At 38.3% G+C, this 18,694-nt stretch overlaps 1 protein-coding gene across 1 annotated transcript; it reads left to right on the forward strand.

Annotated features, from left to right (window-relative positions):
* Nucleotides 1-7,695: 7,695 nt before the first annotated feature.
* LOC100771909 (olfactory receptor 5K1) lies at nucleotides 7,696-8,723 on the forward strand. The gene has a single exon (XM_035444108.1). The coding sequence runs from the start codon at nucleotides 7,755-7,757 to the stop codon at nucleotides 8,721-8,723; it is 969 nt and encodes a 322-aa protein (XP_035299999.1). The 5' UTR covers nucleotides 7,696-7,754.
* Nucleotides 8,724-18,694: the final 9,971 nt, after the last annotated feature.

Consider the following 18,694-nt stretch of genomic DNA (forward strand, 5'->3'; position numbering starts at 1 on the left):
AGCTTCTGTAAGGCAAAGGACACACTCAGTAGGACAAAACGACCACCCACAGAATGGGAAAAGATCTTCACCGACCCCACATCTGACAGAGGGCTGATTTCCAAAATATACAAGGAGCTCAAGAAGCTAGCCACCAAAACACCAAACAATGAAATTAAAAAGTGGGGTGCAGAACTAAACAGAGAATTTTCAACAGAAGAATCTGAAATGGCTGAAAGACACTTAAGAAAGTGCTCAAAATCCTTGGCCATCAGAGAAATGCAACTCAAAACAACTCTGAGATACCACCTCACACCTGTCAGAATGGCTAAAATCAAAAATACCAATGACAACCTATGCTGGAGAAGATGTGGAGAAGAAGGAACACTCCTCCATTGCTGGTGGGAGTGTGAACTTGGAAGACCACTCTGGAAATCAGTATGGCGGTTGCTCAGAAAAATGGGAATCAATCTACCTCAAGATCCAACCATTCCTCTCTTGGATATATACCCAAATAGTGCACATTCATACAAAAAGGACATATGTTGAACCATGTTCATAGCAGCATTGTTTGTAATAGCCAGAACATGAAAGCAACCTAGATGCCCCTCAACTGAAGAATGGATAGAGAAAATGTGGTTGGTACATTTATACAATGGAGTACTACTCAGCAGAAAAAAAGCAATGGAATCTTGAAATTAGCAGGCAAATGGATGGAAATAGAAGAATCCATCCTGAGTGAGGTAACCCAGTCACAAAAAGACAAACTCCCTTATATATGAATTTTAGACATAGAGCAAAGGTTTACCAGCCTATAATCCTCTTCACCAAAGAAACTAGGAAATAAAAAGGACTCTAAGGGATAAATAGACCCCAGGAATGGGAAGTGGCATGAACTCCTGAGCTAATTGGGAGCATGAGGGTAGGGGAGAGGGTGCTGCCACAATAAGAGCACAAGAAGAGGAGTAGAAGAGGGGAAATGGAGGAGCAGAGATATTGAGTAGGGGGAATATTAGAGGAGAGAGAGCAGGATGAGAGATACAATATTAGAGGGAGCCACTATAGGTCCAAGAAGAGATCATATCTGTGCATGACTTGATTAATTCTAACTAGCTAGCTAGCTCAGAAAATTTGCCAAAATTAATAATACCCAATGAAATTTCAGTAGAACTGAATGTCCTCACTGGAGACTTTATTAGAAATGTGGCCCTTGGAGACTGGGAATCGGGTAAGTTCTGTAACAGCAAATGACTTTCCTTTCTGTGCAAATGAAGCACAAATGGCCCCGTAAAAAAAGTAGGTAAGTACTTATGGAAACTCCTCAGGACAGATGACAGGAGCATTAGTACCAGGTAACTGACTTGGGACAGATACACTGTTGTAGGAAGGAGTAGAATATAACCCTCAGGAAGCTTGTCCACTTATAACTCTCCATATACACTAATATCACCATAATCCAGAACTTTTCTAAGATCTTAGTAGCTGGACTCCCCATTTCCACTTAACCATTTTTTGTGTTGGGGGGAGGTAGAATGTTTGATCATGATGTGCAAATCTGACAGGGAAAAAATGAGAGATTTAAAAAAAATAACTAATCCATGGAGGATGTGGATATATTATATCATGTGAGATGAATAAATGAAAGTTGTAGGTGCTTTTAAGGTGGTTTATCAAATGACCTTAAGATGGGGAAATTACCTACATGCATTCAATGTACTACATTAAATATTAAACACGGACAATTTTAAACCCTGATAGAGCAATATGGTATCTAAATGATGTTTGCTGACAAGCTTTGAAGACAGAGAGGAACCATGAGCCATAGAAAATCAGATTCTGAAACTGAAAAGGTCAAGGAAATTAATTTTCCCCTCCAGCTTCCACCAGAAATGATCCTGTCACTGCCTTTATTTTTGCCTATTGGGACCCATTTTAGATTCTAAATTCTAGGAACGCGGTATAATAGATTTCTGTTGTTTCAAGCACCCAGGTTTGTGGTGATTTGTTTCAGGAAACTAATACATCCTCCAAATACTTCTCTTTGGTTGAAAATAAAATGTTCATATTTTATGTTGCAAACCCTTTGATGCCAAGTCTTCAGGAACTTTCCCTACTCTTGATAGGTTTCTCAAACATTGGTAGCTTATTCTATATTAAGGGAATTTTGTAAACTTCTATGACTGATTTCCTGTAAGTCATACATCAGCTTGGCTATTCAACTTTTTCACGGACTTTTTTCCATTTATTTCTTCTAAAATAAAACAAATCCTAGTTATTCTTATCATATGATCTTCAGTATAGCACTTACTTATGTTATTCTTTTTCTCAATTTTATATTTATCTCTATCTACTTCCTATCTCCCCTAACAGAAGATGAATTCCATAAGAATAATGTATAATTTTGATAGTATATGGTAATCACAAAAAGAAAATATTGGGGCTGGAGAGATGGCTCAGAGGTTAAGAGCACTGACTGCTCTTCCAGAGGTCCTGAGTTCAATTCCCAGCAACCACAGGGTGGCTCACAATCATCTAAAAGAAATTATTGTGTAATTGCATACATAAACAGTAAAATATGTGGGAGCTGATTTGTAGTTCTAAATGTGAAGACTATTCAAGTTTTTTTTTTAGGTCAGCAAAAACAAATTCTCAAATTTGTAAGAAAATTAGGAACATGTTTCCTGAGTTGCCTTTTTTGATTGGCTCACATTTTCTATAGATAAGAGGAGAATAAGGAGCAAACAACAGTCTGCTTCTGTGATCTACCCTACAAAGGAGACTTCATTTCAGTCAATTCTGACAAGTTGTCACCTAGGGTTAGAGTTAGATGAAACCACATATGACATCATTGTAAATGTAAAATACCCAAAGCATTTCCTTTAATATCAGAAATGATACAGAGTCGTCCGTTATTGCCATTACTTTAAATGTGGTGCTTGAAGCACTAGCTACAGCAATAAGTCAAGAGAAAGAAATTAGTAGTACCAAATGGGAAAAGAAGTCAAACTATCTCTATTTGTGGATAATATTGTATTGTACATTAGATCAGTATCTTAGGGTTTCTATTGCTATGAAGAGACACCATGACCATGACAACTCTTATAAGGAAAACACTGAAATCATTTAATTGGGGTGGCTTGGTAACACTTTCATAGGTTCAGTCTATTACCATCATGATGGGATCATGGTGGCATTCAGGTAGACATCTGGATCAGAAGACAAAAAGTAGACCTACTGTCACACTGAGGGGAGTTTGAGCAGAAAAGACCTCAAAGCCCACCCCCACAGTGACACACTACCTCCAAGAAGGTCACACTTACTTCAACAATGCCATACCTACTCCAACAAAGCAATACCTCCTAATAGTGTCACTCTCTATGAGCTTATGAGGGTCAATTACATTCAAACTAACCACATTCCATTCCCTGGCCCCCATATGCTTATAACAATTTCATAATGCAAAATGAATTTAATCCAACTTCAAAAGTCCCCATGGTCTATCACAGTCTCAACGATGTTCTAAAGTCCAATTCAAAGTCTCTTCTGAGATTCATGTGATCTCTTGACTGTAATCACCTGTAAAAATCAAAATCAAGAAGCAGATCACATACTTCCAACATACAATAGCACAGGACATACATTACCATTCCAAAACACAGAGAACAGAGCATAGCAAGGAAATACTAGACCAAAGCAAGTCCAAAAACCAGCTGGGCAAACTGCAAACCGTGCATCTCTGATGTTAAAACTATCTTCAAATCTTCAACTCCTTTCAGTTTTATTGACTACACACTTCTTTTTCTTGGGCTGGTTCTACTCCCTGTTAGCAACTCTCTTGGAAAGGTATCCCGTGACTCTGGCATCTCTAACTTCTTGGGTTCTCTAAAGTAATCCAGGCTTCAACTTCACAGCTTCACACAATGTGAAGGCCTCCATAAAGGGACAGTCTTGACACACACCTGATCTCAGCAACTATCCTTAGTCTCAGCCGCAATATGACCAATCAAGTAGGAATTTTTCCGTCTCGCTTGCCAGTTATATATAACACAAATTCGTAATTATTATAAACTTAATTTCCTTTCTGAATCTTGTAAATTTGCATTAAAAACAAGTATGTGTCGCCAGGTAGTGGTAGCACACAAATTTAGTCCCTGCACTTGGGAGGCAGAGACAGGCAGATCTCTGTGAGTTTGAGGCCAGCCTGGTCTACAGAGCTAGTTCCAGCACAACCAGGGTTACACAGAGAAAACCTGTTTTGAAAAAAAAAAAAAAGTTATATGTCTTGCTGATTCTCAAAGGATCTATGTAATTACTTCAATTAAGTTTGTATACAGAGTTCAGAAGATTGGGTCTCTCAGGCCATGCTCTGATATCAATGCCAAGTAAATCTCCTTAGAATTATTTTGAATAGTTGAATAATTCTCTACCAACAGCATGCAGACATAAATAACTGCTGGACCGTCTTTAAAGGCACAGAAGGCAAATAACAAGATACATTTCTCGTCAAAAACCCAGGTGAGAAAGAATTTTCAATGTAGTTTTCTTGTGAATTGAATTTCTCAATTTTAAAATATTGAAATTTCCTTTCCCAAAAATCTTTTGTCCAAATACTACATAATCATTCATTTGTATCAGTTCAGAATCCAAGAGAAGCCCAAATTTACCAAAATGAATGTTATTTTCATGGTAATATGGAAATACATTAGTAATGTTTTGAGATTATTTTAAAATAATAATATCATTGTACTTCCAGCTTCCTGAAAGCATTTAATTTTTTGTTCAGGACATTCTGTTTGTGTACTAAGCAAGTTGTATGAGAAAGGATTAATTTTACAACAGACTTTTTTAATTCTTAGTGAAATTTGAGAGGGATTTCTACTTTATCTTATGATTCTTAGACAGACAAGTGCCAATATAAATTTTATTTTATCAATTTAATCAATTTGGAACTTGGGGAAATCGTATTTTGTGAATTCTAGTTGGCACAAAAATATAATTAGTGGAAAATATTGAAATTATAAATATAAATGTCTACATTCCCTTTCAGTATACCCTTACATTCCTTCCAATAATGTTCCTGGGGGCTTCAACTTCAAGAAAACTAAAATTTAAAGATGAGAAATAATTTCAGTAAACCAGAAACCAAGTGACTTTCCTCTGCTGCTCAGAAATTTTCCTCTGTCCCTGAGCTTAAGAGTAGTGCTATGGTCAGTAATTGTCCAAATCACTGCTCCTATGGAAATGCCTCACAGGGCCAACTACCCATCTAAAGGAAATACACAGCCCAGAGTAAATGCCCAGCACATCAAACCAGTGTAATGTTCAAGGAAGCTACACAATGCTGTGAATTTGTAATAAGTATAAGAAATACACAACCAAGAAATACTGTATGTGGTAACATTAATCACTGGAAAGACTGACAGTCGACCTCAAAGAGATAGTTTCCACAGAGGAAAGTGTTCTGGAAAATGAATGACTAGCTTGTGTGAGTGCATTCCTCAATGCTTAAGAAGCATTCCAGGGTGTCTGTAGTTATTTCTTCTAACTGCCAATGCCACTATCACAGAAGACACTTGCTCACTGACTCTGCTGTGAGCTCATCCCCCATAAAACTGTGGTATGCAGGAAGCATTAGTGGTCCGCAAAGATGACTGTAGACTTATCAAAGTTACAGAACACTGCAGAACTTTACTTGATAACAAAAGCTTTGTTTCCTGATTTTTAGAGCAATGGTTACTGTAGAGAATTTGAAAAGGGGGAGAAATGCAAAAAAGAAAATAATGAATTCTAATTCTCATTGCATAAAAAACTAGTATTAACAGTTTGATATTTTCCATGCTATCTTTCTATCATAGTTATATATTTATTTGAGATTATGATAAAATATAAATATTGTTTGTACATAAAACACTGTTTTGATCTTCCCCTATTGTATCTATTATATCACTAAAAACATTTTAGCAGTGATTGTACAATATGCCATCATAGGAGTGAATGACGTTTCCTAATCATGCATACCACTTAGTTGAAATGCTGTTCTCACTAATAAAATCACAGTGGAAGTCATTACACGTAATTCTTTGCTTGTGTTTTTTGCTTTCTTCCAGATAGCTTCTTCACTAATAGTCAAAGGGTATAAACATTTAAGTGTTTCATCCTTTAATACTAAAGAATTTCCCAGGGATTCCACCAATTTGCAACTCAGTTTCCATTCCACATTATACAGATCAAACATTATCATGTTTTTAAAATCTTGCTGTTTCAATGGGCAAAATAAATAACTCATGTCACTATTTCAAGTAATATGTTTCTGGTAAAGAAGTCAATCATTTTTGATTCATTAAACCTCTATTAGTGTTTATGCAGTTTATCTATTTTCCAACAATCCTGATATTTTGTATGTTTTACATAGAAAAGAACTCCAAAAGAACATTCATTTTTTTTGACATTTGACTTTGTTTATGACTTTTTACATCTACATGGGAATTTATCAAGTGTAACCCTTAAAATTTCTCAAAATTCTTCTAGTAACATTTACACTCATTTATATACATAAAACTTCAATATTAATGATATTACAAGCATAAGTTATATTACAAATAAGCTGGAAGTCCTAAAACGGTCCTTATCCTTCGCTCCTCCCTCACAGCTTCTCTCTTCCTGTGTGTCTGTCTTTCTCTCACTGTCTCTTGCTATCTCTTTTCTTTGTGTCTCACTGCTCATTCTTCGTCTCTTGATCTCCTCCCTGCATCAGCCATCTGCTTGTGCATCCCAATCCTCAGAAGAAAATCATTTGTAAATACCCCTGTTCCCTGAAGCATTTTACCTTTAGTGTATACTCCAATAACATTATAAACAGGGAAAGAGTTATGAAAGATAAAATTACTGAGAACATACATGTTAATATGTTTTGTGGTAGATTACATATACCATTTGATTTACCATTTTAGGCTGCATCACTGTGTAGTTCCACAGTGTAAAGTGCACTTGCTTTATGCAGCTGTCACCACCACATTCCATCTTCCCAAACAGAAAATGGATGTTCATTAAACCAGATCTCCCTGTTCCTAGTTCCCTCAACAATCACCAGTTACATTTGTCTACTATAGGTACCTCACTTAAGTACAATTACATAATGCAGCCTTCCTTCATTTAGCATTAAATGTTATTACATGTCAATATTCTATCCCTGTATACGAATAGCTAATATTCCACTTTATGAACACACAAAACATATCTATTCATCTGCCCATGCACGTCTGCATTCTTGCCACCTTTTGGATACCACTGCAATCAGTACTGTAGCAATGATAGTCCTCTGAACATTATCCATATCTACTACAAATACAGTCACTGAATTTGTTTGGGAATGACGATATTAGTTTCATTATAAAATTATAATGCAATTTTTTCAAGAAGTGTTTTGTCCTACTTATAAATAAGTAAAACACAACCTATGTAATCAAATATGAAGGTTTTTGAAAATGTGATGGAATAATGTATAATAAATGTGTTTGAAAGGAATAACTTAGGCAGAGAGTATAGCTTAGTGAAGCCACTTGAATAGCACATACAATGCACTGGGTTCAATCTCCAGTCCTGAAAACAAAGAATGGGGATGCTAATAGTTATACAGGCAGCTCAAGTCCACCTGACTGGCAAAGGCACTATCCAAGATGCATCTCCTTCTTTGAAACAAAAAGAGCTTAATGATGTTTGGGTACATGGGAAACTAGCACTTTATTTCCCAACTTTTTCTTTTCAGAGAATCAGGAATGGTTGAAGAAAATCACACGATGACACGTGAGTTTATCCTCACAGGATTTACAGACTCTCTAGAAATGAAGGCCCTTCTGTTTGTGGTATTCTTTGTCATCTATCTGATCACCATGGTAGGGAATATGGGCCTGATGATTCTGATTTCCAAAGAACATTCTCTTCACACGCCAATGTACATCTTTCTGGGAAACCTGGCTTTCGTGGATTCTTGCTGTGCCTGTGCTATTACTCCCAAAATGTTGGGGAACTTTTTTTCAGAGGACAGAATAATCTCTCTGTATGAATGCATGGCACAGTTTTATTTTCTTTGCACTGTTGAAACTGCAGACTGCTTCCTTCTGGCAGCAATGGCCTATGACCGCTATGTGGCCATATGCAACCCACTGCACTACCACACCATGATGTCCAAGAAGCTCTGCCTTCAGATGACTGCAGGAGCCTTCGTAGCTGGAAACCTGCACTCCATGATTCACGTGGGGCTGCTATTTAGACTGGCATTCTGTGGGTCTAATCACATCAACCACTTTTATTGTGACATTCTTCCTTTGTACAGACTCTCCTGTGTTGACCCCTATGTCAATGAGCTTGTGCTGTTTGTCTTTTCAGGCTCAATTCAAGTCTTCACAATAGGCAGTGTCCTTATATCTTACCTGTACATTGTTTTTACAATTTTCCAAATGAAATCCAAAGAGGGGAGGATCAAAGCCTTCTCCACCTGTGCGTCCCACTTTCTGTCTGTGTCACTATTCTATGGTTCTCTTTTCTTCATGTACATAAGGCCAAATTTGCTAGAAGAAGGAGATAAGGATATACCAGCTGCTATTTTGTTTACAATAGTGGTTCCCTTGCTGAACCCTTTCATCTATAGCTTGAGAAATAAAGAAGTAAAGAATGTCTTGCAAAAAATCCTAGTGAGAAAAAAAATAATTGCAAGAAATTTTAAACAGGCATCTGCTGTAGCTTAAAGGCCTGATTCAGCAGAAACTTCACCTGGAATTACACAGGGTCATGCTTGTAAACTGTATGAACAATGTTAAAGTATCATAATGCTTCCAAGTTAAGCAGCAGTGCCAGGTGGAAAGAGAGTTAAAGGAGTAAAATAGGATGGATCAGAACAGGAAATGGGGGCGGGGAGAATGAAAAGTAAACTTTGAAATTCAAATACCCAAATAGTCTGCTGTCAGACTCGTGGCTTTTATCAATGTTGGGGATGGTTCCCATCCAAAAGACAACAAGAAGATTTATGACTAAAATATAAACTGCCATCATATAAGCATTTTAATAATTTGCTTTAATAATAAGCTTTAATAATAGCCTGAGCACAAAGATAGGTAAGCTTAGGTGAAATATCACCAAATACAGGCATTTAAAAGCAAGAGCAACAAAATTGTGGTGGGTCAACACTGAGGAACTGTTCTGACAGCATTTGGAGAACACTATTCTGATGGAGATGGAATCAGTGAAGAAATGCATGCACTCTATAAAAGTAAAGACTAAATGTGTGTATCAGACTTGTTATCAGAATACATGACTCATCCAGATTGTTCGTTTTTAAGAGAGGCTGCCTTTAAAATGTTGTTTTTTTTTTAATTCCCAAGTATATATACATAGATTCAATAAAACAAAATTCTAGACAATTAAACCTCATGTAGAATTTGAGAAGTTCTGTGGTCAAGTAATTAGGCTAAAATTTTCTAACAATAGAATGGTACTTGGTGTATATTATATGAACACAAAAGGAAGTATTGGAGTGATGAAATGTGGACACGAATTATCTATTTTTTATTTAAATTAGAAACATGATTGTTTTACATGTCAATCCCAGTTCCCTCTCCCTTCCCTCCTCTTCTGGCTCCCCCAACTAACACCCTACCTATCCCATAACCTTTCTGCTCCCCAGGGAGGATGAGGCCTTCCATGGGGGGTCTTCAGTGTCTGTCATCGCCTTTGGGATAGGGCCTAGGCCAACCCCCTTGTGTCTAGGCTGATAGAGTATCCATCTATGTGGAATGGGCTCCCAAAGTCCATTCCTATGCTAGGGATAAGTACTGCTCTACTACAAGGGGCCCCATAGATTTCTGAGATCTCCTCACTGACACCCATGTTCATGAAGTCTGGATCAGTCCCATGCTGGGTTCCCAGCTATCAGTCTGGGAACCAAGAGCTCTCCCTTGTTCAGGTCAGCTGTTTCTGTGTGTTTCACCAACCTGGTCTGGACCCCTTTGTTCATCACTCCTCCTTCTCTGCTACTGGATTCCAATTCAGTTCAGTGTTTAGCTGTGGGTGTCTGCTTCTACTTCCATCAGCTGCTGTATGAAGGCTATAGGATGGCATATAAATTAGTCATCAATTTCAGGGATTATCTTTTAAAAATCTTTCTTTTGCTAAAAATAGAAAATTGTAGAGTAGAAATGGAATCTAATTATCTTAATGCGCCATCACAAAATAATCATTTTCCTACTTCTCACAACACACATTTGTTGAGATCTTCCCATGTGGAATACATCAGTGATTAAACCCATAAGTCAATCTTGTTAACAGAACAATTGTGACTAATTTTGTTACTAATACTCTATCAAAGATGATACATATCAAGTAACACAAAAATTCTTTCTTCTGCCTGCTCTCTTGATGCTCTGAGTTCACAGATAATTTCCAAGAAGCAAGTGTCAGAGTCTAGCAGTCACTGCCTCAGACTACCCAGCCACCAGAAGCTGACTTCACAGTAAAAGATAAACATGTTGATTCTATTGAGAAAATGTAGTCAGAAAACAGATAAAAACGTTTATAATACTCTAATCTCATGAATAAAAACTATCATCCTGTCTCTCTTTTCAAGTTCTAGAAAAACTAATAATGTAGTTCATCACAATTATACTCCGATATCTCAGGATTTCCTGGTCATTTAAAATTAAGCACATCAGTTTAAGATGTATCCAACTCTACTTGCAGCAATGTGTAATGCTGATTTTCATATTTTATAACAAAGCTACAGCGATCAAAGTAGAATGATGCTAGAATATAATAGACACATACCAAAAGCAAAAAGTGTTCATAAATAAACCCAGGCACTAGTGAGCAATTTATTTTAAATAAAGATTCAACAACATGCAATAAGGATGCAGTAGTCTTTCAGGAAATGCTTTAGGAATGGCTGGGTATCCATATAAATTCAATTTCAATTGGATCATCATCTTATACCATGTACAAAAAAAAATCCTAAATACAAATGAATTAGATATAAGACCTAAAACCTGGCAAAGACACTGAGAGAATGCACCATGGGATTCCTTCAGGCAATAATTTTCATATGTCACCAAAAGCACAGATGTTAAAGGAATGGATAAAGATTGGAATAGCATTAAATGAAAAGGCTTAAGAAAGTAAAATTCTAGTTAGCAGAGTGAAGAGGAACATGAGCAATTAAACAGTGAGAGAATGAATGCCTGGTGAGAAGTCTGGCAATGGACTTGAATAAATACAGCTTGAAAGGAGGCATGCAAGTGACCAGTAGACGGATTAAAGATGCTTTGCACTGACAGACATCAATTGAGATGCTGAAAAGATGACAGGCAGGACTTAAGATGTAACACCTGTGGGAATGGCTATCATCAAAAGAAAAGAGAAAGCAAACAGGCAAGAATGTAGGGGGGGAAGCATTTCGTGTTGACAAGAATATAAATTAATATAGGCATTTAAGAAATTATTTTTGGAGTACTCCAAAAATGCAATGTAGAGGAACAGGTTCCCTGGGAACCCAAAGGCCACTCCAGCCAGGGAAGCAGGTGAACTCCCTGCAGATCTCACCTTTCTCTCCTCTCTTCCAAATCAAATCCCTAATCTCATCCCCAGCTCTGGAGCAGATTAGCTGCTGCAGCCTCCTTACTCCCTAATCTCCATTGATCATACAGAGCTTCCTCCCCTAACATCCCCTAGAGCTTTATCCCAGCCCCCAACTCCAGCAGGGACTTCCTGGGAACACACAGACCACTCTGACTAGGGAAGTGGGTAGGCTGACTACATGGTTCCACCTCTCCCTCATCTCCTCCAAGTCCAATCCCTCAGTCTCCTCAGCATCTCTGCAGCAGACCTCCAGCTGTGGCAATCTTCCCACCCTGTCCCCATCTCCAGTGGATCACAAGATCTCTCCCTCCTCACTTCCCTCCTCCCACACATTGCTTTAGCCCAGCCTCCAACTCCAGCAGACATTCCATAGCAACCCAAAGGCCACTTGGGCCAGGAAAAGAGGTAGTCTATCTGCAGCTCTTTGCTGGTCCCACTCTTCCTCCAAATCCCATCCCTCAGTCTCCCCCTCATATCGATAGCAGACCACCTGCTGTGGCCTCCCCTCCTTTCTTACCCATCTCCAGCAGATCACATGGATCTTCTCCTCCAACTTTCCTCCCTAGTCATCCTGTTATCCAGCCCCCAACTCCAGTCCCCCACCCCAGAAACCACCAGCAAAGTCTGCCAGAGAAGCAAGTAGGCCAGGAAAGCAGGTAGGTGAGCTTTTTATCAATCTTCACTGTCCCTCCTCTCCTCCATATACAATCCACCATAGTCATCCCCAGCTCTCCAGAAGACCACCTGTTGTGGCTTCTCACTCTCTGCCCCCATTCCCAGGGGGCTAAACAGACCCTGGTAGAACACCCTGCTTTCCTTCCTCCTGCTGACCCTGTCAGTCCTGCCCCGACTCTTAACACATCCTCACTCCTAAGTTTCATTCCCAATACCTAAAAACACATTTACCCAAAGCTCCCAGTGGCCACACCTAGCAAGATCCCAGAAGAAAACCCAAACTGAGGGAGATCTGAATGAAAAATTTAGGAGCTTGAACAGGAACTTCAGGGGCATACCAGACCATCTAGAGCCTGTCCTCATCTCAGGCACTGTAGAACAATAAAAGAAATGGATACCTCCGTCAAAGAAAATGTTGTATCTTAAAAAAAAATAACCAGGCATGAAACATTCAGGTAGCAACACACAGCCACCATACTCTCCTAAGAAGCAGAGAAAGCAACTGAAACCATGGATCAAACCACTGCCCATGAAGACAAGGCCATATCATCACTAGAATTAAAATATTCCCTAATTCAGATGTCTATATCATTCATAGCCAAGACAAAGTGTCTCCCCTAGTGCCCAGCAGCCCAAGGTATTGCAATAGAGATGAAGCATAATAACTTAAAATAGCCTTTATGAATATAATAGAGGTTCTTAAAGAGGAAATGAATGTCTTTAAAAATCTATGAAAACACAAACAGTAGAAGGAAATAAATTGTTCAAGGCCTGAAAGTAGAAATAGAATCAATACAGAAAACCAAAACTAAGGGAAATCTGGAAATAAAATATTTCAGATCTTGAAAAGGATCCTCAGAGGAAATACCAGCAAATTATAAGACAAGGAAGAGATAAAATCAGGCATTGAAGACAAGATACAAGAAATGGATACATCTGTGGTGATATTTTTTTTGCACTCTAACAAACAAAGCTTGCCTGGAGATCAGAGTGCGGAGCAAGCCACACTAATTAGTCATAGAGGTCAGGCTGTGGTGGCACATACCTTTAAACCCAGCCCCCCTATGCCTCTGCTTAAGAACTCCAAGACAGCTCAGAACATCCAGAGTTGCTGACATCGAATTCTTGGCCCACCTACACCCAGCCAGAGACAAGAGGAGAGACAGAGACTGCACCTACACCCACTGGAAGAAGGAATGGGAAGACAGCAGTATAAATGCTTTTGATCCCAGTACTTGGGAGGAGGAAACAAGAAGTAATATGGCTGGGTCAAGAGAGAACTATAAAGCCAGCAGAAAGGGGAGCTCTGCACCTTTCAGACTGAGGAGCTAGCTGGTCAGGTAAGAAAGTGGCAGTGACTTGCTCCTTTGTCCCTCTGATCTTTCAGCATTTACTCTTATATCTGACTCCAGGTTTTTGTTATTAAGACCAATTAGAATTCATGCTACAAAATAAGCATTCATGCTACATACCTCAGTCAAAGAAAATGTTATTCTAAAAACATAACCTAAAAAAGGAGATGCCTATTAAGGTACAAGAAGCATACAGAGACCTGCCCCAGTATGGCATACCATCCAGAGCCTACCCTCATCGCATTCTTGCCCCCCATGCCCTCTGCTTGAGGTGAGTGTGGGACCTGCTCAGGCCCAACTAAACCCATCCTCTCCTTGGAACTTCCTGGGATGACTCCCTGTATAGTGGACTGATGGAAAATGTACTGTGTATGTTTATCTTATTGATTGTTAAATAAAATATTGTTTGGCCAAAGAGACAGGAAGTTAGACAGACTAGGAGTCAAAGAGGATTCTGGGAAATGTAGTAGAGAAGTGCTGATCCAGGCAGGAAGTGACATAGCAAGGAGACTCTTATTTAAGCGAAGGAGAAACAGGAAGGGCCCCCTTTTTCCCGTTTGCCTCCTCCAGCGGCAGGATAGAGGCACTGGCAAGAAGGGACGCCAATAAGGTGTCCAATAAGATAAGTCTTATAACATATATAGATTTATGATAATTAAGACTGAGATAACAGATGAGAAGCCCTAATCATTGGCCAAGCAGCTTTGAACCCAATACAGGTTTCTGTGTTTTCATTTGGGCCTAACATTTGGACCCTAACTCAGGTGGGTGGCTGGCATAAAGCTCACATGTGGCGGTGGGGCTCAGGTGGCTTTTGGTGAAAAGGTTTATCATAACAGTGGACCCGCCCCAGAACTCTGAACCACATGGAGCCTGCCCTCATCACCATCTTTTCAATCCTACTCTCTCTCCTTGAATCTTGGCCCCCCTACACCTTTGATTGAAAACTCCAAGAGAGCCCAGACCATCCAGAGTTGCTGACATGAAGTCTTGACCCACCTACACCCATCAGGAGACAAGAGGAGATGCAGAGACCTCACCTGCACCCACTGGAAGAAGTGATGGGAAGACAATAGTATAAGAATGCATTCAACAATAGAAAGACCAATATGACACCACCAGAATCTAGGGACTCTATACCAGCAAGATCTGAACATCCCAACACAGATAAAGCAGAAGAGAAGGACCTTAAAAACAACTTTACAAAGATGATAGAGACCCTAAAAGAGGAAATGAGAAAATCCCTTAAAGACATGGAAGAAAAAAATATATAGGAAGTGGAGAAAAAGACAAACCAAAAAATCCAAAAGATAAAAAAAATAAACTCTTAAAGAAAGCAAGGAAAGCCAAGGAAAAAACAACCAAATGAGTGAAGGAAACAATTCAAACAGTACCAGGCTTGAAAGCTGAAATAGAAACAATAAAGAAAATGCAGAATGAGGGGATGCTGGAAATATAAAAGCTGGGTAAATGATCAGGAACTACAGATGTAAGTATAACCAATATACAAGAGATGGAAGAGAGAATCTCGGGTGTATAAGATGCACTAGAGGAAACAGTCATTGATCAAAGAAAATCTCAAGTCCAACAAATCCCTAACACAAAATATCCAGGAAATATGGGACACTGTGAAAAGACCAAACCTAAGAATAATAGGTATAAAAGAAGACGAAGAAACACAGCTCAAGGGTACAGAAAACATATTCAACAAAATCATAGAAGAAAACTTTCCCAGCTTAAACAAGGACATGCCTATGAAAGTACAAGACACAGAACACCAAATAGACTGAAACACAAAAAACAAATCCCCTCGCTGCATAATAATCTAAACACCAAACTTAGAGAATAAAGAAAAAATATTAAGAGCATCAAAGGAAAAAGGACAAGTAAAATATAAAGGCAGACCTATCAGAATTACACCCAACTTCTCAATAGAAACCCTAAAAGCCAGACGGTCCAGGATAGATTTTCTACAAATAATAAGAGACCATGGATATCAACCCAGACTACTATACCCAGCAAAGTTTTCATTCACTATTGATGGTAAAAACAAAATATTCCATGACAAGAACAGATTTAAACAATACATAGCCACAAATCCAGCCCTACAGAAAGTTCTGGAAGGAAAATTCCAACCTAGTGAAGTTAACTACACTCACAAAAACAAGCAATAGATAATCTCAGTATGCCAAAAGCCAAAAGCCAAAAAATAAAAAAACGTGGGGGGGAATCCACACACAATACCACCACCAAAAACAAACAAGAATTAACAACCGATGGTCATTAATATTGTTCAATATCAATGGTCTTAACTTGCCTATAAAAAGACACAGGCTAACAGAGTGGATAAGAAGACAGAATCCATCCTTCTGCTGCATACAAAAAAACATACCTAAACTTCAAAGACAGACACTACCTTACTGAGTAAAGGGTTGGAAAAAGATTTTCCATTCAAATGGACCCAAGAAACAAGCTGGTGTAGCAATCCTACTATCTAACAAGTTAGACTTCAATCAATCAAAAAAAAATGAAGAAGGTCATTTCATATTCATCACAGGAAAAGCACACCAAGATGAAGTCTCAATTCTGAACATCTATGCCCCAAATACAAAGGCATCCACATTCATAATAAAACATTACTAAAGCTCAAATCACGCATAAAACCTCATACACTTATAGTAGGATACTTCAACCCGCTCTCACCACCCCACTCTCACCACTAGACAGGACCAACAGACAGAAACTTAACAAAGAAACAAAAGAATTAACAAGTTACGACCCAATTGAGATTAACAGACATCTATAGAACATTCCATGCAAACACAAAAGAATAGATCTTCTTTTAAGCACCATATGGAACCTTCTCTAAAATCGACCACATACTCAGCAACATAGCAAACCTCCACAGATACGAAAAAATTTGGAATAACCCCCTGTATCTTATCAGACCACCATGCTTTAAAGTTAGAATTCAACAACAACACAAACTGCAGAAACCCTACAAACTCATGGAAATTGAATAATGCACAATCACACCATTCCTGGGTCCAGGAAGAAATAAAGAAAGAAATTAAAGACTTCCTAGAATTCAATGAAAATGAAGACACAACATACCCAAACTTATGGAACACCTGGAAAGCAGTGCTAAGAGGAAAGTTCACAGCACTAAGGGCCCACATGAAGAAACTGGAGAATATTCACACTAGAGAATTAACAGCACAACTGAAAGCACATGAACAAAAAGAAGCAAACTCACCCCAGGGGAGTAGATGCCAGGAAATAATCAGATTGAGGGCTGAAATCAATAAAGTAGAACCAAAGGAAACAATACAAAGAATTAATGAAAGAAAGAGTTGGTTGTTCAAGAAAATCAACAAGTTAAACAAACCTTTAGCCAAACTACCCAAAAGACAGAGAGAGATTGCATGCAGATTAACAAAATCAGAAATGAAAAGGGGGATATAACAACTGGCACTGAGGAAATCCAGAGAGTCATCAGGTCATACTTTTAAACTTGCACTCCCCGAAATTCAAAATTTAAAGGAAACGACCAATTTTCTGGATAGATATAAGTTACTACAATTAAATCAAGAACAGATAAGCAATTTAAATAGACCTATAACCCCTAATGGAATAGAAATAGTCATCAAAAATCTCCCAACCAAAAAAAAAATCCCAGGGCCAGACAGTTTCACTGCAGAATTCTACCAGAAATTCAAAGAAGAGCTAATACCACTACTCAAAGTGTTCCACACAATAGAAGCAGAAGGTTCATTGCCAAACTCTTTTTACAAGGCTACAATTACCTTGGTACCCAAGCCACACAAAGACATAACTAAAATACAGAACTACAGACCCATCTCCCTCATGAACATTGATGCAAAAATACTCAATAAAATACTAGCAGATCAAATCCAAGAACACATCAGAAAAATCATCCACCATGATCAAGTAGGCTTCATCGCAGGGATGGTACAACATATGAAAATCCATCAATGTGATCCACCATATAAACAGACTAAGAAAGAAAAATCACATGATCATCTCACTAGATGCAGAAAAAGCTTTTGACAAAATCCAGTATCCCTTCATGATGAAGGTCTTAGAGAGATTAGGAATAACAGGAACATACCTAAGTATAATAAAAGCAATATACAGCAAACCAACAGCCAACATCAAACTAAATCAGGAACAAGACAAGGCTGTCCACTCTCTCCATATCTCTTCAATATTGCCCTTGAAGTTCTAGCTGGAGCAGTAAGACAACAAAAGGAAATCAAGGGGATAAAAATTGGAAAGGAAGAAGTCAAACTTTCATTATTTTCAGGTGATGTGATAGTTTACATAAGTAACCCGAAAAACTCTACCAGGGAACTCATACAGCTGATAAATGCTTTCAGCAAAGTGGCAGGATGCAAGATTAGCTCAAAAAAATTGTAACCTGACTATAAGGAGACAATAAATGGGCTGAGAAAGAAATCAGAGAAACATCACCCTTTACAGTAGCTGCAAACAACATAAAATATCTTGGGGTAATGCTAACTAAACAGATGAAAGACCTGTACAACAAGACCTTTGAGTCTTTAAAGAAATAATAAAGAAGATACCAGAAAATGGAAAGATCTCCCATAATCTTGGATAGGTAAGATCAACATAGTAAAAATGGCAATCTTGCCAAAAGCAATCTACAGATTCAATGCAATCCCTATCAAAATACTGGCACAATTCTTCACAGACCTTGAAAAACAATACTCAACTTTACATGGAAAAACAAAACACCCAGGATAGCCAAAACAACCCTGTGTAATAAAGTAACTTCTGGAGGCATCACTCTCCCTGACTTCAAGCTCTATTATAGAGCTGTAGTTCTGAAAATAGCTTGGTATTGGCACAAAAATAGGCAGGTAGACCAATGAAATTGAATTGAAGATCCAGATATGAACCCATACACCTATGAACACCTGATTTTTTACAAAGAAGCTAAAGTTATCCAATGAAAAAAAAAGAAAACATCTTCAACAAATGGTGCTGGCATAACTGGATTCGGACATGTAGAAGACTGCAGA

The sequence above is a fragment of the Cricetulus griseus genome, chromosome 4 (genome assembly GCF_003668045.3).
Source record: "Cricetulus griseus strain 17A/GY chromosome 4, alternate assembly CriGri-PICRH-1.0, whole genome shotgun sequence".
NCBI lineage: Eukaryota > Metazoa > Chordata > Mammalia > Rodentia > Cricetidae > Cricetulus > Cricetulus griseus.